This window comes from Phodopus roborovskii, unplaced genomic scaffold (assembly GCF_943737965.1).
Source record: "Phodopus roborovskii unplaced genomic scaffold, PHOROB, whole genome shotgun sequence".
In the NCBI taxonomy this organism is placed as follows: Eukaryota; Metazoa; Chordata; class Mammalia; order Rodentia; family Cricetidae; genus Phodopus; species Phodopus roborovskii.
In genome coordinates, this window is record NW_026125052.1 from 140001 (window position 1) to 161590 (window position 21590).

The window sequence follows — 21590 nt, forward strand, 5'->3', positions numbered from 1 at the left end:
TTTAATATTAAAATAATTAAGAAAAGTTCCTTATCCTTGAAAAACACAATTTATATATTCAAGGCTAAAGAGGAATGATGTGTGCAACTTGAAATGATATAATAAAAAGGTCTGTGTATATGTAGAGAATTATAAAACAAATGTGACAAAATTGTAACTGGTGTGTGTGTGTGGTTGGCATTAGGGGATCGTCTTTAAAATTTTTTTTTATTCATTATTTTATTTGTATGGGTATTTTAAATGCTGTATGTCTGTACCATATGCATGCCTGTACCTATGGAGGCCTGAAGAGGACATCAGATTCCCCCCTGGTACTGGAGTTACAGCCAGTTGTGAGTGCCATGTCAGTACTGGGATCAAATTCAGGTTCTTTGGAAGAGCAGCCAGTGCTCCTAACCTCTGAGCCATCTCTCTAATCCCTGTTCTGATTTTGTGCTATCTAATCTGTTTTATTTACTGTTGAGATAGTCTTACCACTGAGTAGCAAAGTTGCCCTAGAACTCGTGATATACCCTAAGTTAGTCTGAATTCATCCTTCTGACATCCTCTCAAGTGCTGGGATTACAAACACACATACATCACCATGCTAGGCTGACTATTGAGATTTTAAAAGCTCTACAGACTTTTTAAATGTGTAGCCAATGATGAGAACCATTTTTATCTGCTAGCAACACTTGGTAGATTTGACTAGTGGAGGGAATGGGGTTGGGTAATAAAGTGTGTATGCAAGATACTTTGGCTTTCCTAGGACCTGTCCGTATAGATGGATCTGTTTCTTCTCTGTCTTTATTATTTACACCTTACAAAAATACATAAACCTGCTGGTGATGGTGGCATATGCTTAGAATCCCTGCACATAGGAGGCAGATGCTTGTGAGGCTGGATAAGGCTACATAGTAAGACCCTGTCTCAAAAATCAAGTAGGGCCATTGAAATGGCTCATCCAGTAAAGGTGCTTGCTGAACAAGCATGGCAACCTGTGTTTGTTTGCTGGGGCCCATGTAAAGGTGGAAGGGGAAAACCAACTCCACAAAGTTGTCCCCTGTTCTCCATACACTTGGTGTGGCAATCTCACCCACACATACATCTCACATGTACCTCTGTGCACATACACACAGTAATAAAAACCACACACATTAAGTGCTTATTCTTTTCCGCCAACTACTTAATCATTTGGATATGTATTACTTTTTCTTCTGCTAACTTTCTGTGCTTTGGTGACCATCATATTGTCCATAACAATATAGAAGGGTTTTTGTTTTGTTTTCTTCAGATACAGTCTTGCTATGTAGCCCTGGCTATCCTGAAACTCAGTTTGTAAACCAGGCTGGCCTAGAGCTCACAGACACCTCCCTGTACCTCCTGAGTGCTGGGATTAAAGTCCTATACCACACCTGGCCTTTTTTCTCACAGGTTTTTAAAACTCATCAGTTCATCATACTGTCTCTTGTAAAGGTGCAGATGACATTTATAAAAGTTTGAGGCATACAAATTGAATCACTGATAGATAATATGTTTTTCAAAAATGGATAGACCCTGTTCTTTCTGCTTCCTGTGCCGCCCACCAGAACCGCCCACTGCCTCTGGAGCAGATCCTTTACATTTGTGCTTGGTTCTGGAATCATTTCACTTACATCCTGTTTCCATTCTGCAGCTCCTGCTGCTCTCACAATTCAGACTTTCTGAAACCCCGCTGTTTGTCCTTCACTGTTCCAGAAGTAATGATGGGAGCCCTGAGAACTGCATTTGGCAGCACAGGTCTCAGTGAAGAATGATGCTTTTAAAGCTGTCAGTGTTAGTTCTGTAGTTGTCAAGTAAATGGAATAGTGATTTTTAGAACAATTTGCTTGCCTACTGAGGATGGATATTGATATAAAACAAGCTTTTTTGGGGCTCCATTTCTATGTCTCTTGTCGACGATATACTTCCTGTCAGGGGCTTCAGGGAGATCACACAGTGTGCAGCCTGGAGGATGACATCCAGGTAAAATGAACATTGAGAACAGTCTGGAAGGTGGTGGACAAGGAAGCAATACTGTAGTCAAATTTGGAGGGGTAGTTGGAAAAGATGGGTGAGGTGGCACACACCTGTAATCCCAGTACACTGAAAGCAGAGGCAGAAGGATTGCCTGTGAGTTAAGAGTTCATCTTAGTCTACATTGTGAATTCCAGGCCAGTCAGGGTTACATAACAAGCCCTATTACAAACAAAACCAGCACCAAAAGGTGGGGGATAACCATAAAAGGAAGAAATGGGGCAGCCTTCCTTCCATTCACCAACTCCTTCTCTGTCTGATGAGAGTTACTGTCTTTTTCTCATGAAAGTGGTGGTGTGGGATAGCCCGCCTTCCATTCTCTCTCTCCTTTGTCTGATTAGGACCAATGCTTTTTTATTTTGTCTCATGTGTTCTCAAGACAGATGAGGCTAGAGATGGTGCCTTAAAACAGTGGTGACAGTCTTTGACATCTCTTGAGTAGTCATTCAAACTTGGCCTTTAGAAATGACCCTAGTTTATATCATTCTAAGCTTCACTCTTCCTCCTCCTGTTTTCTTATCACCAAGAGAGAATCTCTTGTAGTCCTACCTGGCCTGGAACTTACTAAATAGTAGTAACATACTAAGGCTGATCTTGAACTTGTGGCAGTCTTCCTGCCGTTGCCTTCTAAATGCTGTGATTACAGATGTGCCACCATGCTGGACCACATTGAATTGACTGATTGAGGCTGAGACCTGGGAGTGTTTTTCCCCCCCTTCATATTTATATTTATTGTGTTTGTATGTGTGTAGATGTGTGTGCCAAAGCAGACATGCAAATTAGATGACAACTTTCAGAAGTTGGTTTTCCACCCTGTTGGTTCTGAAGCACCTTTAACCATTTAGTCATATCACCAGTCCATATGTATTTATTGTGATTTCATGCATGTATAATGTATCTTGTTCATGTCAGGCACCCACTTCCCCCTCCAGTTCTCCTCAACATGTCCCCCTCCCAACTTCATGGTCTTTATTTAGCCGCCAATACTACCAGCAGCCCCAAAGCTAGGGGTTGAGCCTTGTGAGTCCCTCACCCACCCATGCTTTAACGTTGACTGGCTTCTTACTGTGCACATGACCAAAGGTACTGTGGTTAATGAATGCAAAGGCCATCTCATGCATAGAAACCCATTTCACAACCCTTTCCCCGTCTTTCAGCTTATATTGTTTCCACTACGCCACCTTCTGTGGTGTTCTCTGAGCCATGGGGCAGGTGAGATAGTTGATATAAGTATTCCAGTTAGGGCTGAGGACCTTGTCACTTATTCTCAGCACTTAATGATAATTTTGTCTATGCAAATAAGCTTTTCTGACCAATGTTGAGAACAGCACTAACCTCTAGTGTAAATGTAAATGTGTAGAAGACAGTTGGCCAACAGCAGAATAACAGTGATAGATTGCCCACTATCGCCTAGGACCTCCCTGGCCTTGGTCTTTGACCAGGTTTCTAGTACTGTATTAGTACTTTTCTATTGCTATGACAGAATAATATGACCAGGGCATAGAAGGAGGAGTTTCTTTGGGGTTTATGGTTCCAGAGAGAGATGAGTTTGTTTCCATGTCATCATGGCGTGCAGTAAGGCCTATGGTGCTGGTGTGCAGCAGCTGAGAGTTCACGTCCTGGCCGCGACAGGAACCCGAGAGGGAACAATGGGAATGGTGTCCTTTGAAACCTCAAAGCCCTCCCTGAGTGACACACTTCTGTCACTAAGACCATACATCCTAGTCTTCCCAAACAGTTCTGCAGACTGGGGACCAAGTATTCAAACGTGTGAGCCAATGGGGGCCATTCTCATGCAAACACCACAGTACCAAGCATGATTTCCCTCCTGTGAGTGGACTTCAAGTCCTGTTAGAAAGACTCTTTCTTCATACCAGTAATGCAGTCTAGACTGATGATTCTTCTTTTCTTTTTTCTCTCTTTCTTTCTTTTTTAACTTAACTGTGGTTGTACATTAGGATCACTTATAAACTAAGAGCTCTTTACAGTCTAGTTCTTTTGGACCAGAGTAGATTCAAAGCATTGATATTTTTGAACATTTCTTATAGTGAGATAGCTCAGTAGGGAAAAGTGCTTACTATGCAAGCCTGACCATCTGGATTAAATCCCTGGAACCCACATAGTAAAGTTGATGGTACCATATGCATCAGTATTCCCATTATTCCTACTTCAGCACGGGAGACTGACACAGAAGAATCACCCCAGTACATAGCACAGCAGCAGAAACAGGAAGACTGTCTTAGCCCGGCAATGGTGCACACCTTTAATCCCAGCACTCGGGAGGCAGAGGCAGGCGGATCTCTGTGAGTTCGAGGCCAGCCTGGTCTACAGAACTAGTTTCAGGACAGGCTCTAAAGCAATACAGAGAAACCCTGTCTTGATCCCCTCATTCCCCCCCCCCCAAAAAAAAACTGTCTTAACTAGGTGGAAGGAGAGTCAACTCCACAAAGCTGTCCTTTAAAAAGTTGTTATTTTTATGTGTATCAGTGTTTTGCTGCATGGATATGTGTGCCTGGTGCCTGCAGAGGCAAGAGGCCCTGAGGTTCCTTGGAATTAGAGTTATAGACAGTTATAAGCTACCCTGTAAGTGCTGATTTAGAGCACTTATTCTTAGAGAGGATCCGAGTTTAGTTCCTATCACCCATATAGCAGCTCACAACTGTCCATAACTCTAGTTCCAGGGCATCTGACACCTCCTGGCCTCTGATGGTGTTGGGCATGCATGTGGTGCATAGACATACATGCAAAGAACTTACACAAATAAATCTTGAGAGGGGAGGAAGTATGCTAAGTCCAAATTTGTAAATAATAAATTATGTAGTTTTTGAGCTCCCTACCTTACATTTATTTTCTTTTTGAGTCTTTAAATTCTGCTGTGAAATCATCACTCAGATACTCTGTGTACCTCTGGCTGTCCTGGAACTCACAAAGATCCACCTGCCTCTGCCTCTCTGGTGCTGGGATTAAAGGTGTATCCTACCACTGCTTGATGCTCTTATGCTTTCTAAAGAAAGGTCTGTATTGCATTTTCAAAGCCCATGATTTAAAAGGCTTTAACAGTTTATTGATGTGGTCTTTGTTGATGGGTCAGCTAATATTCTAGGGTTTTGAATTGCACATCGCGTACTTTTTTAAATAATCTTTGAGTGGCTGCCTTGCTATCCTGGTGTTATTTCATATTGCAGTGTTCTCCCCATTCTCTAGTCCTGAGATCCTACCTGTTTGTTCTTATCTCTTTTAGGAGAAATCTTTGAATTAAAAGCTGAACTCAACAATGAAAAGAAAGAAAAGAGGAAAGAGGCTGTGAAGAAGGTGATTGCTGCTATGACCGTGGGGAAGGATGTTAGGTAAGGTAGTGACTCTTACACTGTAGAGAGCTGTACCCCATTTTGTAGCTCTTACTGCTTTCCTATAAAATCATTGACCGCTGAGGTACAATGGTGCATGTCTATACTCCAAGCTGCTTGAAAGGCTGAGGCAGAGGGTCATGAGCCCCGAGTTTCGGTGCCCAACTTGGGCAGCATAGCAACTCTATCTCGAAAACACTAAACACATAAAACCTATGAAAATGGGGTTGCCCCATTGAAAACTTTACAAGGAAGCACACATTTATTTATTTATGACAGGGTTTCTCTGTGTAACAACCCTAGCAGTCCTGAAACTAGCTCTGTAGACCAGGCTGGCCTCGAACTCACAGAGATCCACCTTCCTCTGCCTCCCGAGTGCTGGGATTAAAGGCGTGTTCCACCACTACCCAGTATCTACATGCTTTTATATTAGCTCTAACTTAAGTGTTTTATTAGTCTGCTTTTTACATTTATGTTGCATATACTGCCTTTAGTCCTAGCACAGTTACAAATCTGTTGGCTGAGGATGATAAAACTATACAGAGCTTGAATGCTCTTTAACTGGGTTAAGCCAATGCCCTTTGCTTTACAGCTCTACATTCTGTTGTCAGATTCCAGGTGAAAACCAGCACTACCAAAACTGCCTTGATCATTACTTGCTTCTGTGATTAGTAAGACTAAAATTAGTAAAGGTCATCTGTAGGCCCCACAGTTTTCGAAGGTCCTTTCCTGGGTCTATGAGATCAAAGCTATTGTTATAATACTTTATGCTCTTTGTCCTGTGGCCATTCTGAGCTGATGGGAAGCAGCCATGGGTGGAATTGCCAGTATCTTACCATGAATGCAGGCAGTAGCACTGGCCTGCATACTCATTCTATTTTTCACTACCAAGAACAAAAGAAGTTATGAGAAAAAGTTTCATTTAGGACTGTCATTTATGATGCAGTAAAATTTTATTTTATTCAAAAGGTATTTACTGTTTTAATTTATATATGTGTGTGTGTCTGTAGAAGTTAGAGGACAGCTCTCTAGAGTCTCTTCTCTCCTGACACCTACAGAGTCCTGGGATTAAATCAAGTCGATAGGTCATCTGGCCCATGTGCAAGCACGCTACTTGCTGGGTCATCCTGTTCTCATTCTCTCTCTCTGCTTCTCTCTCTCTCTCTCTCTCTCTCTCTCTCTCTCTCTCTCTCTCTCTCTCCCTCTCTCTCTCCCTCTCTCCTCTCTGTTGAAGCTTTTTTTTATTTTATTTTATAATATACTGTGTGTGATTAGAAGGCTGGAGAAATAGCTCAGTAGTTATGGGTATTTCTTGCTCTTGCAAAGGACTGACGTTCAGTTCTCAGAACCCAGGATATGGAACACTCTCAACACCATCTGACCTCCTTTGGTATCAGTCATACATGTGGTGCACATACATCCAAAACACTACTATAAATAAAATAAATATATAGAGAGAACACTATCTATTTATTTGAAAAGATATTGAACCATTTCTTCATTGTTTGAGTCATATTTATATGAAGTTGAGTTTTCTTCTTATACTTCAGCTAAAACATTCCACAGCAGAGATAATGACATGAGCATTCTGTTGTTTCTACTTAGATACTATGAAGATTTATGAATGTGTAAACAAGGGGCTGAATAGGTGCTAGTGGGTAAAGTCATTTGCTACAGAGCCTGACAACCCATTAGTTCCCCAGAAACTAGCAGAGAACCACTTTGGTGGGTTGTCTCATATCTCCACATATGTGCTGTAGCATAAGTACCCATAGACAGATGCATACAATAAATGAGTAAAATGTAAAGCACTCCCATCTTCTTATTAATTAAAATATTCACTTTAAATAATTTATGTTGTGAGCTTATCATTTATTTTATTTTTGAGACAAAGTCTATTACATACCTCTAGAAGTCTTGGAACTCACTATGTAGACCCTTCATCATTAAACTCCTTTCCAGCCCTCTTTCCCCTTTTAAGTCGAGAGGATCTCATTACATTGTTGAGGCTGGCTTTGAACTCTCCCTGAAACACAGACAGGCCTTGAACTTGCAGCTTTCCTGCCTCAGTCTCCCAGGAGCTATGGTTACTAGCATGCACCAGTGTGCCCAGCATCAGTCTTCTTGTGTAGGTTGGTAGAGTTACTTAGAGTTGTAAGTATTCTGTTGGGTAATGTTTTGTAATTATTTACTGGTTTTGCCACCATCAGTTTTTCTGCATCCGTTTTTGGGGGCAGAAAGATGGCCTGATGACCTGAAATCAGTCACCAGGATCCACATAGCTCAAGGAGAAAACTAATACCTAAAACTAATGATCTCCATATCTACACATACAGATACACTTAACTATTTTCTTTTCTTCCTTTCTCTCTCTTTCTCTTTCTTTCTCTTATTTTTCTTTTTCGTTTTTTTGAGACAGGGTTTCTCTATATTGCTTTGGAACCTGTCCTGGAACTAGCTCTGTAGACTAGGCTGGGCTTGAATTCACAGAGATCTGCCTGCTTCTGCCTCTCAAGTGCTGGGATTATGACTTTAAAAAGTTTCTGTGTTCTGCTTTTGTATGTGTACAAGGCTTATACTATGCAAAATATACTAACATTTGAGTTTTTTTCCCTATATTTGTAAGAAGGTAGAACTATTTAGAATATACAAAGTATTTTTAAATAAAACTTTGGGAAGGTCATTTGCTAACTTTCTAGTTAATTTGTATTTTAGAAGCCAGATTTGCTTTTAGGCTAATGGGTCTACTTCTTAAGTGTAGGTAGACATTTCTTTCCTTATACAAGAATGGTAAATTATGAAATGATGGCTAGAACTTGGGAAATGAATAGACCATTTATATTTGATAATGTTTCAGTTTATAAATGTATAATGTTTTTAAAAGTAAATAAATTCATGAATTCTCCCCAAAGGGAATCAGGACAGCTTAGAGAAATGAATGATTGATTCCAGATCTTGATTAGGAATTTCAAACTTGAAGATTTGAGAAATCATAGAAACATGTGAAAATATAGGGTCATATCACAAGGACGTGGGAGCTACATAAATTCCTCCTGGTCAAAGCTGTAAGAAAATGAGCAGTAAAAAGTTGGAGTGATTTGACACCACTGTGAACTGATATGGAAAATTGTTATAGTTTTTCTTTCGGTTTGATAAAGCTAATTTTTTTTTCTTAGAATATGCCTAAATTATTATAGTGAAACAACATAATGTAAGCTGAGTGTGGTGGTACACATCTGAAATCCCAGCACTTGGGAAACTGAGATAGGAGGAAGTGAGTGCAAGGTCATCTTGGTCTACATAGTAAATTTCAGGTCAATCTAAACTATATATAGCCTGACCCTGCTCAGAGAGCTAAGCACTAGGCATATAGCTCAGTAAGAAATATACTTTCTGATTCATTTAAAAATAATGCCATGGTTTGGAATATAGCTCAGTGGCAGAGCACTTCCCTAGCATGTGTAAGGACCTCCATCACTGAACAAAGTATCTAGAGCAGCTGTGGGAAGAGGTTTGAGGGCATATGTGAATCAAGATGAAGCTGTATCAGTGTTTGAGGTAATGTATATGTTGGTCTCATTCTGTTGCTCTCAAATTTTTCCTAATAGTTTTTTCCCCTCCACAAAAACTTTGAGAGGGCTGAGGATGTAGCTCAGTGGTGAAGCACTTGCTTACAATGCACAAGGCCCTGAGTTCAACCTATGCACTACAAAACAAAACAGTTTAGAGACCTGGCAGCCAATAGTACTTTGTTTATTGGTTTTTTTGAACAGGGTTTCTCTGTGTAACAGTCCTGGCTGTCCTAGAAATTGCTTTGTAGACCAGACTGGCCTTGAACTCACAGAGATCCACCTGCCTTTTCCTCATAAATGCTGGGACCAAAAGTGTACGCCATCACCACCCAGTTTATTTTTATGTTTTTAGTTACTCATTTCCATGAAAATGAATTATCACCATTGTACCACTGTCCTCTTGTCAAATTGTTCTAGAATCAAGGCTGCCACTTCATTATCTGTGGAACAGCTTAGCCCCAACGCTGCTTCACTCGTTTCTCTCTTCCTTCTCCTCCTCAGCTCTCTTTTTCCAGATGTGGTGAACTGTATGCAGACTGACAACCTGGAGCTAAAGAAGCTTGTGTACCTGTATCTGATGAACTATGCCAAGAGTCAGCCAGACATGGCCATCATGGCTGTCAACAGCTTTGTGAAGGTAGTTTTCCAAGGACTCAGTCATCTCTGCCTCATGCAAACCTTCAGAAGTGACTTTTAATATAGTTGTGTCTGCATAGCAAATAAGCAACCTGTGTTTCAAGGGACAAAGTCCTGTAGAGAAGTCAAGCAGTGAGTAGCAGTGTTCACTTGTAAGCAATCTATACACCAGCACAGAGTGTCCAGGGACGTGGAAACCATATGGCAAGCCTTCCGTCAGTGGGGCTTGGTACATCTATCCTTGCCAGATGAATAAAAGAAAGCCAAGTGAACCTCAGTGTGTATCCCCCAATGTTAACAGATGTTGGGGATTTCATCATGTTAGATTTTGCTGCAGAGGTGGGACATACTGTCATATGGTTACCTGAGGATTTGTTATATCTTGTGAAAGTTAGGATTATGACTCAGAAATGCTCCTGTAGGAGGTGCTGCTTGTCTTTGATTTAGCAGGCCTTATAACGTTTGGTTAAATATTTTTTTAAAGATTTTGTTATTTATTTGTGTAAGAGTACAGAGGCCAAAAGATTTTGGAGCTGGAGTTAAAGTTGGTTTAAATGCCTGATATGGGTTTTAGGAGCTGAACACGGATTCTCTAGAAAAGCAGCAAGCACTTTTAACTGCTAAGCCTGGAGTCAGCCCATAAGTAACTATTTTATTATGCAAATTTTTAAATATTCACATAGGAGTAGTAAAATACTCATTTGTGATTTTTAAAAAAAATAACCAATTACTGACCCATGGCCACTATTGTTGAATTTATATTTCTTTTCTCAGCATCACTTTCATGCTTACATTTGTCAGAATAAGAATCACAGGATCCCAGTCCCACCCTTGTGTTCTCCCTGGGGCAGGGTGGTACTCTCTCGCCCCGGCTGATCCTTGTGCCTCAGCCTCTTCTTACTCTGTCCCGCCACCCATGCGCTGAGGTCTAGGCATGCGCTACCACACCTGGCTCAGATCTGTTTTTAAATCATTACCTCACCACTCCTGTCACATCTTTAAAAACTGACAAAGCCAAGCTTCGTGAGTTTGAAGCCAGCCTAGCAACAGGAGACCCTGTGTCAGAAAACCTAAATAAATAAGCACCGACACAGTTTCCTTAATACAACTGAAAGGTCAGTTTTCTATCGTTAGCTGTGATGAGCCTGGTAGTGGGTTATTCACATTAATACCCCTTCTGTCTGAAATACATTCTTTAATTAAGAAGCATCAGACAATACAAAATTAACTTATAACTGATGGCCAGGCAGTGGTGGTGCACACCTTTAATCCCAGCATTCTGGAGGCAGAGACAGGCAGATCTCTGTGAGTTCAAGGCCAGCCTGGTCTACAAAGTGAGTTCTAAGACAGGCTCCAAAGCTACAGAGAAACCCTGTCTTGAAAAACAAAACAAAACAAAAACAAACAAAAACCAAAACAAAACAAAGAAGCCCTCCCCCCCAAAAAAAAGAAAGAAAAAAAAAAAAAAAAACTGTTAAGCTGTCTTTTTATATAGCCTTTTTTCCCCCTCATGTTTTTATACATTTACATAGACCATGCCTTCTTTTTGTTTTTGGTTTTTTTTTTTTTTTTTGGTCAAATGATTCTTAGGTAGGTAGAATATATTATAGGGAAGGTTTTTGTTTAAATTTTTAAAGGGGTTGGACATAAATGTACATGCTTAAAAACATTTTTCTTCTTTCTTATTTTGAGACAAAGTTTTACTGTTTAGCCCTGGCTATTCTAGGACTTGCTGTATAGACCAGGCTTGCCTCAAACTCAGAGATCCACCTGCATCTACCTCCTGGGTGCTAGGATTAAAGGCATATGCCACCATGACCAGCCTAAAGAAAGTTTTGATATAGGAATTTTAGGAGAGTATTCTTGGTCAGGAGGTGGTACAAAACATTAATTCCCAGCACTCCAGGAGTCAAGAGGCAGGTGGGTCTCTGAGTTCAAGGCCAGTCTATTTTTGGAAAGCCAGAGCTATACAGAGAAACCCTGTCTCAACAGTCCGAAAAAGAAAAGAAGGGCTGGAGAGACAGCTCAGAGATTAAGAGCACTGGCTGCCCTTCCAGAGGTCCTGAGTTCAGTTCCTAGAAACCACATGGTAGTTCAGAACCATGCATAATGAGATCTGGTGCCCTGTCTGGCATGTAGGCATATGTATACATTGTATGTATAATAAACACTGTATACATAATAAATAAGTAAACCCTAAGAAGAAAAGAAAGTATTCTTTGTCAGTATTTTGCCAGTGCTGTATTTGAAAGAACTGTCTTGTAAAGGAGACTGCTTGCTGCTGAGGAGCCTAGAAAGCCTACTTTTCTGCTACCTGGAGATGTGCTTCTGTTAGGCCCCAGTTAGATCATAGCACATCTTTGTTTTGTTCCAGAAATTGTGTTCTCTTTTACTTGGTTCTTACAGATTGACAGTTGAGGGGATGCAGCCATTCCAAATCTCTATCTTTTTTTCTTGAACAAGAATAGAAGAAAAAAGATCCTTTCTGTTCCAAGAGCAAGTCTGCTAATAGTTCTAGGGATGGCCTTACCAACTTGCCAGGATTTTGCCTAGCCTAAGATTGAGTGCTATTGGACCTTTCCTCATTGTGTGTATGCAGAACTTAACAGAATTTTTTCTGGGGCTGGAGACCTGGCTCAGTAGTTAACACTTGCTTCTCTTCCAAAGTTCCCAAGTTCTGTTCTCAGCACCCACATGGGGCTCTGATAATCTTCTTCTGGGCTCTGTGGGTTCTGTACATAATTAAGCATATGGCACCTGTATACACTTATAATTTTTTTTATTTTAGATTTATTTAATGTGTGCGAGTATTTTGTTTACAAGCATATCTGTGTACCATGCACTTGCTTGGTGCCCCTGGAGGTCAGAAGAGAGCATCATCGGATCCCCTGGAACTGGAGTTATGGATGATTGTGAGCTGCTTTGTGAATGCTGGGAATCAAATCTGGGTCCTCTGCAAGAACAAGTGCCCTTAGCCTCTGAGCGACCTTTACAGCCCTGATAAATTTCTTAAAGAAAAAAAAAATTTCCCTCTAAGCTCTTAGGTAGACAACTATGACCTTTAGGAAAGGAATAACATGAGAGATTGGGTTCTTATGTAGAACATACTAGAAACTTGTGGTTTTATGTCAACTGGAGTGCTTACTTCTAATCATCTTGTATTCATGTAGTTGAACTTTTTTTTTTCTTGGTAGGATTGTGAAGATCCTAATCCTTTGATTCGGGCCTTAGCAGTTAGAACCATGGGCTGCATCCGGGTGGACAAGATTACAGAATATCTCTGTGAACCCCTCCGCAAGTGCTTGAAGGATGAAGACCCATATGTTCGGAAAACAGCAGCAGTCTGTGTGGCAAAACTCCATGATATCAATGCCCAGATGGTGGAAGATCAGGGATTTCTGGATTCTCTACGGGATCTCATAGCAGATTCAAATCCAATGGTAATCCATTGTGCTTGTATAAAGAGAGTAGCATTTAAAACGAGCCCTTTCCAAGGCATGCTTAATACGTGTTACCTTGGAGACACAGGGTAGTTTTGGAAGATGGTTTTGTGTAACGTATAGATTGTATATTACGTATCCCTAGGTAGTTTTGTTTATCTTTAGGATTATTTTTTTAGATAGTCATTTTTATATGACAATAAAACTGAATCTAAGTGATCTTTATTGACCAACTATTGTACTCAAAGAACTCTAGGATAGAAATTGATTATATTTTGTGTATTTAGCAGCTAGACTATATCTCTTAAAAAAATTGTTTTTTGTTTGATTTTGGCAGTGCTGAGGATTAAACCATGAATTTTGTGCAAGTACCCTACTTCTGAGCTACAGCCCCACCTCAAGTTAGAGTTTATTTCCTTTTTGGCCTCTTAAATTTTGTTTATGTAATGAAAGGGAATCAGGTCCCAAGTGATAGATTGTTTATTACTAATTAAGCTCATTTAAATTGAGTGATTGGTTACTAAGTATTGGTACTGAGAAGATGGAGGTTTATTGGCCACTTTCCTTAAAGTACATCCCGCAACATTCTGCCTGTGTGTTGAAATAAGACTTCATGTATTTAGGATGCCTTCTTCCTTGTTGTGTAGCTGGCCTTGAACTCTATCCTCTTGCCTCTCAAGTGCTGGGATTACACACATTTGACACCACTTGACTTTTTTTTTCTTTATCTGAGACAAGGTTTCACTGTCTTGTCTGAGCATAGGCATGGGTCACCACACCCTGCTAAGTAATTTTTGTTTGGTATAGTATTTCTTTGAAGATGAATCACACTAAGAGATAGTTAATTTTATTTTTTGTTATTGTTGTTAAATTTTTATGACTGCAGAGAGAGTTGGAATTTGCCTGAACTAGGTATCATTTTTTCCTGGCAAAAATTCTGCTCCAGTCTGTGCTCTGAGGTCTTACCTGTTCATCTTCTTCCATGGCTTTGGCTTTTTTATCCTTCAATGTAGAGCAGAAGGTCAAAGGATGAAAGTTACAACTTAACACTTTTTTGCTGTTGTTTCTTTCCTTCCTTTTCTTTTCTTTTTGTTTGTTTTTTTGAGACATTTGAGACAGGGTTTGTCTGTAGCTTTGGAGCCTGTCCTGGAATTCACTCTGTAGACCAGACAAGCCTCAAACTTACAGAGATCCACCTCCTGAGTGCTGGGATTAAAGGTGTGCGCCACCAACACCTGGCATAATTTATGCTTTTTAAAGGCATATCAATCCAGGATTGTTCAGCCACTTTCTAGGAGTAGATATGGAAGGGTGTGGACAATGTCTTCCAGTAAGGTGTCACCACCATTATTAGAAGATGAACCCCACTTTTTGCTTTACTTTCCCAAGCAGCACTATTTGGCACCCTTTTAAGAAGATTCTATAAAGAATTGAGTCTATATGGCACTACTATTTTTTTTTTCTATTTTAATTAGTATGTGTGTGTGATCATGTGCTGTGGGTCTCTTCTCCCATCATGTGAATTCCAGGGATCAAACTCAGGTCTTTGGGCTCTTGGTTTTAAATATCAATATGTTCAAAGTCACCTCACCTGTCCTGGCAATATCAGTTTTATGTACCAGTGTGTTTTTCCCATTGTTTGTGGTTCACTCTGTCATTCTGAGCAACCATCTTTAAAATCTTCTATCTAAAGATAGATAAGGTGATAAAGTTCTAAGCACCAACTAGTTAGGCAGAATATCTTGCACCCTGTGGAAACCTGTTAAATATTCAATGGAGCTAAGAATAGATTGAGGCAAAAAAAAAAAAAAAAAAAAAAAAAAAATTCTAACTCCTACAAGCAATTCTAGATTGAAGGGGAAAAGGTGCCTCTACACTCACGTAAATTCTTCCTTTACGAAACATAATAAATTTTAGGGTGTAAGCACTGGAAAGCACAACAGTCAGATGCTTTGTTTGTGAAGAAATGGGATTTGAAATCCAGATAACCCTGGAAGATCTGTATCAGGTCAGAAGAGAACATGCATACCTAGTTTGCTGATCTAAGCTTCCTCTGCAGAGGAGAGGTATTTTATACATACGCACGCGCGTGCGCGCGTGCGCACACACACACACACACACACACACACACACACACACACACACACACACACACACTCCCCAAGAGTTGACATTGATGTTTGTTTTCATTGTACAGCCCAGAATGTGTTGGAATTCACTACTCAGCCTAGGTCAGCCTTGAACTGTCATGTCAGTCTCAGTGTCTCAGTCTCTTGAAGACTAGTATTGCCATCACTCCTGATTGTTGGTGACACTTTATAGCAACAAGTTGAGGTGATTTGGAGAGACTTTATAAGTATGTTTGGGGAGATTTATAGAAAACAATTTAAGGTTACTTGGTAAGTTTATGAAAAACTCACATTCTAGATGACCTCTCTTCACACACCCCTAGACTTAGTTACTGAAATGTAACCTTAACTAAATGCTAGAATTAGCACCCGGTTTTCCTTTTATCAGTGGGATAAGATATAAATAACAAGTAGACCAAGTGCATGAGTGGTCAGTAGCATCTGAGGTATAGTGGTGGCCTGTTAGCATACTAGCTCAGACACCTCCTAAGGCCATGGTTCTGTGTCACTTGAAAAGAGAAATTTAATATGTAATGCTTGCGTGCTACACACCATGATGAATGCTTTTATGTAAAATACTTCACTTTGTTTTCATGTCTGTCTGAAGTAGAAGTCTTCCCATGTTTCAGGTCAAGCAACATTCACTCAGTGACTGAACTGTCTCGATGTGATGTGGCTAGTTGAAATGCAGCCAGGATTGCAGCCTGGTTCGGAGTCTCAAACCTATTCCTGATCACTACCTTCATGGGTATATGTAAAGAAACAAACAAGTGTACACTTACCCCACACACTTAGGTCTTTTGAGTTTTCACCTTTTCAAAATGGTTTAGAGTTTGAATACATGAAAGTCTTTAATTATCTGTGTACTGTTACTATGAATGTATTCTTCCTCTAATTATGGGATGAGTTCTTATCCTTTGTTAGTGATTTTCTTCCATCTTTTCTCAGGCTGTCCCACATGGTGGCAGCACTGTACCAACCAAGGCTAGGTTGTCTTAAAGGACATGAGACCCCACCTTAGTGTTCTTACAGTTCACAGTGACTTCCTTGAGAGGAAAGCTCAGAGCATTTGCAGAAAGGACTTCAGAATCTTTTGTTTTGGCACGTGGAGGTGAGGGGTAGGGAGGCTCTTCAAAACAGAGTTTCTCTGTATAAGCTCCCTAGCTGTCCTGGAACTCACTCTTTTTTAAAGAAAAGGTCTCTCTATGTAGCCTTGGCTGGCCAGAAACTCACTATATAGATCATGGTAGCCTCAAACTCACAGAAAACTGCATGTCTCTGCCTCTCCATTGCTTGGATTAAAGATGTGCATTAACCAGCCCTGGCCTAAGTTTTTTTATATTTTAAAAAATTATTTTTAATTATATGTGTGTGTTTTTAAGTGTGTGTGTGTGCGCACATACATGCACACACACATGAATGTGGAGTCCTCAGAGGCAAGAAAAGGGTATAGGAGTTCCCGAAGCTGGAATTACAGTCAGTTAAGGTGTAGAAGCTGCTGAACTTGGAGTACAGCATGCACTCTTAACCATTGAGCCTTCTCTCTAGCCTGTTTACTCTCAACCCATTTTCCAGAAGAGGAAACAGAAGATTAAAGCAGCATTAGCATAAAGCAAGCACTAAATAGTCCAGCAGTTTTTACCTCAGAGCTAGCCCTTCCTCTGTCAACTAGGACACTGAGAGTCAGCTTTAAATAAAGTAATAAAATAACTACAGGGAAATGGGGTATGTTTTAACCTCAAAAATGACAGAAGTAAAAGAAAAGAAAGCTTTATTACTTACGGCAAAGCACACCAATGCTAGTACTCAGAGCTGATACAACTCCAAGCATTATCAGCTCTTGACTTACATTTTATTCTCATATTAAAAGATTCTAGCTGGGCGGTGGTGTTACATGCCGTTAATCCCAGTACTTGAGAGACTGAAGCAGGTGGATCTCTGTTAAAGTACTCTAGTAGAGTACCTGGTATATGGCCAGAAGGTAGCTGCTACTGTAATTATGAAGTAGATATTAGGCCAAGATCAACATTATCCACATTAATTTATTACCCCTGCATTTTGATAGAATAAAATCTTGTGATAACATTAGAGTTAAGCATACTTTCAGGTGTGGCTTTTACTAGCCCACTTTGTAAGTAATTGTGTCTTCAGAAAGAAGACACACTGGGAACTGCAGGAAAATGGCTCCTACGATTTTTTCACAAACACCAGAATTTTAGAAGCATGTTTGAAAGAAGTATGTTTGCAGGAAGACAATGCACTTTTGAATGAAGTGTTCTCCAGAGTTAGTCTCTTCCTTGATTAATTTGTTTTGCTCTCCAGCATCTTGGATTTTCTTTCTACAGCCAAACGGAGTTTTACAGGAACAGGAAGTCTGGTGCAGGGTGGGAGAGCGTCTTTTCTGCCCTGTCACTGTGGCAGTGACTTGATCAGTGACAGGCTTTGTTCAGCATGGTTCTCTGATCTGAACTTTCTGTATATTTTTATTAAGCTGACTCTTCAGTATTTCCTTTCTTGTTTTAATATGACAGTAAGTAGATATTGCCTATTTAAGCACCAGAGCTTACCCTTCATTAACTGCATTACACACTTGCTTTAATTTCTAATCACCTATAATGGTAACTAGGGGATTCTAATTCCTCATTGTGTTTAGTATCGTTCTATTCTCTCTGTGTCTTATTTTTAGTTCTTCAGTTCTCATCTTAAAATTTCTATGTTTCTATTTAATTTTAAACTGTGCACGCATGCACACACGCACGCACGCGCACACACACAGATGGTGGGGGTGGGGAGGTACATTGACAGAAATGGTAATTATGGTAAGACCAGAATTGTATGTGTTGACAGAGCAGTCAAAATAAGCAGTTGACATAAAACATTGTAATTTTTTTTTTTTTAAATAAAGTCAGTGAAGCCTACTATGCATGGGGAAATAAATTATTTTCCCTGCATGTGAAGTACCTGGGAATGATTATTGTTTTGGTTTGTTTGGGGGTGGTTTGTTTGCAGACAGGGTCTCATATACCCCAGGTTACCCTCAGACTTCTTATGGAGCAGAAGATAACCTTGAACCATGGATCCTTCTGCCTTCACCTGCCATGCTGGGGTTCATTGTTTATGCATTCTACTTGTACTAAATCTCATGCACAAGGATGGAGTGAGCAAAAGCATTTGAGAAAAGAAGCTCATGTATATTATTATAGATGACATATTAGGTCAGGTTGTTTTGTGGCAACAAAATGTCCAATATTTACTAAGTAAGTCTTTGATTCTTTTCATGTGGGGCTTTTTGTCCTGATCGCCAAATTATAGCTTAAGAAAATTCCGTTTCTGTCATCCTTATCTTCTGCATAATGATGGCTATTGCTACACTGTACTGTGTTTTAATCACTGTCTCTTAGGTATTTACTTTCTGTTTACTTTCATGTATAAGGCATTACGAAATTTTTGTTCGTTTTTGTTTTTCGAGGCAAGGTTTCTCTGTGTAGCCCTGGCTGTCCTAGAACTCAACTCTGTAGACCAGGCTGGCCTCAAACTCAGAGATCCACCTGCCTCTGCTTCCAAAGTGTGGGATTAAATGCCTAAGATGAAAAACATTTTTTAAATGATTTATTCTTATTTTATATGCACTTGTGTTTTGCCTGCATGTATGCCTGTGTGAGTGTGTCAGATCTCCTGGAACCTGAGTTACAGACAATTTTGAGTTACTATGTGGGAATTTAACTCAGGAAGAGCAGCCAGTGCTTCCAACTGCTGAGCCATCCCTCCAGCCTTGTAAATATTTCTTAATGTATAATATCACTGAACTTGTATCCTCAAGCTAAAATTAGCTTGTTCTCCCAATGAGCAAGCCACGTGGTACGGAGATTGTGTGTTCCTCTAGTATTGTGTACTAATGAATTCTGGTTTCAAGTCTACTTAGTCTTGCCTAGATTTTTCTCTGTTATATAATGCAAATATGCAAATATTTCCTGAGATTTTACTTTGTCTTTGTTGGTTTTGTGAGGTGTCATTCTTTAGTCCAGTGCTCACTTTGTAGTTAGCCCATGATAATCCCAAACTTGAAAGTATCCTCTTTACCTCAGCCACTCATGTGCTGGGATTACAGGTATAAGCACCAATTTAGCTTTGTTTTTTTTTTTTTTTTTTATAGGTATTGATATGATAGCAACAGTTTTGAGTGTTGCTTCATTGGTTAGTGTTTCAGTAGTGAATCTCCTGTGACTTTACTAATACATGATTACTTTAATTCTGGAGTGTGCGACGCTCAGAAGTTGTATATGCTGTCAGTGGTGGCTGAATGCATGTTTTGAAAGCAGTTCATCTGTTTCTGTCTGACTGGGTGAAATGTTTAGGAGTGAATTGAGAGCTGTGAAGTGATCTTACCAAAGCTGTTAGTGTGTCATAGTTTTGGTTTTCTGAGTATGTCAAAGTCATTCTCTGTTTCTTTCACAGGTGGTGGCTAATGCTGTAGCAGCATTGTCTGAGATCAGTGAATCTCACCCAAACAGCAACTTACTTGATCTGAACCCTCAGAATATCAATAAGCTGCTCACAGCCCTGAATGAGTGCACTGAATGGGGCCAGATTTTCATCCTGGACTGCCTGTCTAATTACAACCCTAAAGATGATCGGGAAGCTCAGAGGTCAGTCTTTCTTACTGGACATTAGTGATGGTCTTGCCTGACTGAATAAGAGACTATCAGACTGGGAAGGCAGAGGATTTAGGGGACACTGCTATCCCCAGCAAGTTTTTTCAATGGATTTAGGAACACTGTGAGTGCTAAACCACACCAAAAAGAATTTAGTTGTTTCTGAAATCTCCTTCATACTGTCACCTACCTCTCAATTCCTGGTCATTTGGTAAACAAAAGTTATGTCTGTCCTTGTAATGACATGCTGTCTATTCTGTTAGATTCTTCTTACTAGTTTTTGAGCTGAACAATAACTATACTTTAGTATTAGGTTAAGTATATTAAAGTCAGCAGTGCATATGTGTCTTGCCATTGTGCACAGAAGACATGTTAGACTACGTTGGCAGCTTTTAAGAGAGTCTTGATTGTTTCCCTCAGCCCTTTACCACTTACATGTTGCAGATTTCAGTTTACAAAGTTGGACTTATACCCATTTTTAAATCGAGCATGTTGTATATATAAGCACTAGAGTAGGCAAAGTACTTCTGAAGAATTTCTGGCTCTTCATTAAAGTTGACATATTTTAATTATGGTAGATAAGAACCTTCCTTGCCTGGCTGAAGCTGATTCCCAAGCTACTAGAATGTAAGTTCTCTTCACTTGTCTGGGAAATGATTCCCTCTGGACTTAACTAATAAAACTGCTGGTAGTTTCTTTCCATCACTGAAAGCACAGTTATATTCTGGAGAGAACTTTACGAAGAATTTTATTGTTGGCCACTGACATTACATTCATTAATTCACTCAACAAATACTTAAGCCCATGCCATGTGCTAGGTTCTGTTCTAGGCTGTGAAGATTCCACAGTAAACAGACAAAAATTATGGTCCTCGTGTACCGTTGATTCTGAGGAGTGGAGGGGTAGAAGTTTCTACGATATGGATATTCAGTAAAATATATAATAGGTCATATGTCATGACTGCTAACAGAGGTAATATGAAGATCCAAGAAATTCCAGATGTTTTAGAGTAATAGAGTATAGAGAGAATCCCCCATCTCCATAGTTTTTGTTTGTTTTAAGTCAGGGCCTATGCATATAGCCTGGGCTGGCCACAAACTTGTGATCCTCCTGCCTCGATACTTGTTTTGTTTATTTGTTCTTTGAGACAGGATCTTGATATGTAGCCCTGGCTGTACTCAAACTTTCCATACAGACCATGACTTCTTAACTCAGATTCATCTGCCACTGCTTCCCAAGAACTGGAATTAAAGCTGTGCACAACACATCTGGCCAGGTTTTATTTTTTATTTTACCTTTTGGAATTATACTTTTTAAAAATAGTAATCAGGAAGGTCTCTATGAGAGAGTGGACTTTTCTTTAAAGGCCTGGAGGAGGTCAGGAGTTAGCCTTGTGGACATAGGAAGAAGAGAGTAAGCAGCCACTCATCTTGTCTCTTTAACATTGTAAACAGTCACTTGTGGTGTTGCCCAAGAGCTAGCAAAGTTAGGTTGATTTCAGAGAACCCTCAAGTGTGAATATCAAGATTCTACAAAGTGTCTAAAAATAGGCAATAGGGGCTAGAAAAAGAAGGGGAGAACATTACAATAATATTCTGATACTAAAAACCAAACCCAAACAAAACAACCACCTCATCAGTTTCCAAGATTTTCTTACTAGTAAGCTTGAACACAAGAGGCTGCGTAGTTTTACTGCCAACCCACTTTTTCTTTAAGTCATGGGTTGGTGACACCTCTCACTATGAATTAATTTTCAGGATGCTTGGTTTGACTTCCTATA

The 21590-nt window shown here is 39.9% G+C and overlaps 1 protein-coding gene across 3 annotated transcripts in view; it reads left to right on the top strand.

Moving 5' to 3' along the window:
* Nucleotides 1–21590, top strand: part of Ap2b1 (adaptor related protein complex 2 subunit beta 1) — a 106145-nt gene that overhangs the window by 11537 nt on the left and 73018 nt on the right. For all 3 annotated transcript variants that reach the window (XM_051179725.1, XM_051179677.1, XM_051179790.1), the window contains exons 3-6: nt 5276–5381; nt 9455–9590; nt 12784–13029; nt 19614–19804. In XM_051179725.1, the coding sequence (XP_051035682.1) occupies nt 5276–5381; nt 9455–9590; nt 12784–13029; nt 19614–19804 (679 nt within the window). The remainder of the gene's footprint in view (nt 1–5275; nt 5382–9454; nt 9591–12783; nt 13030–19613; nt 19805–21590) is intronic.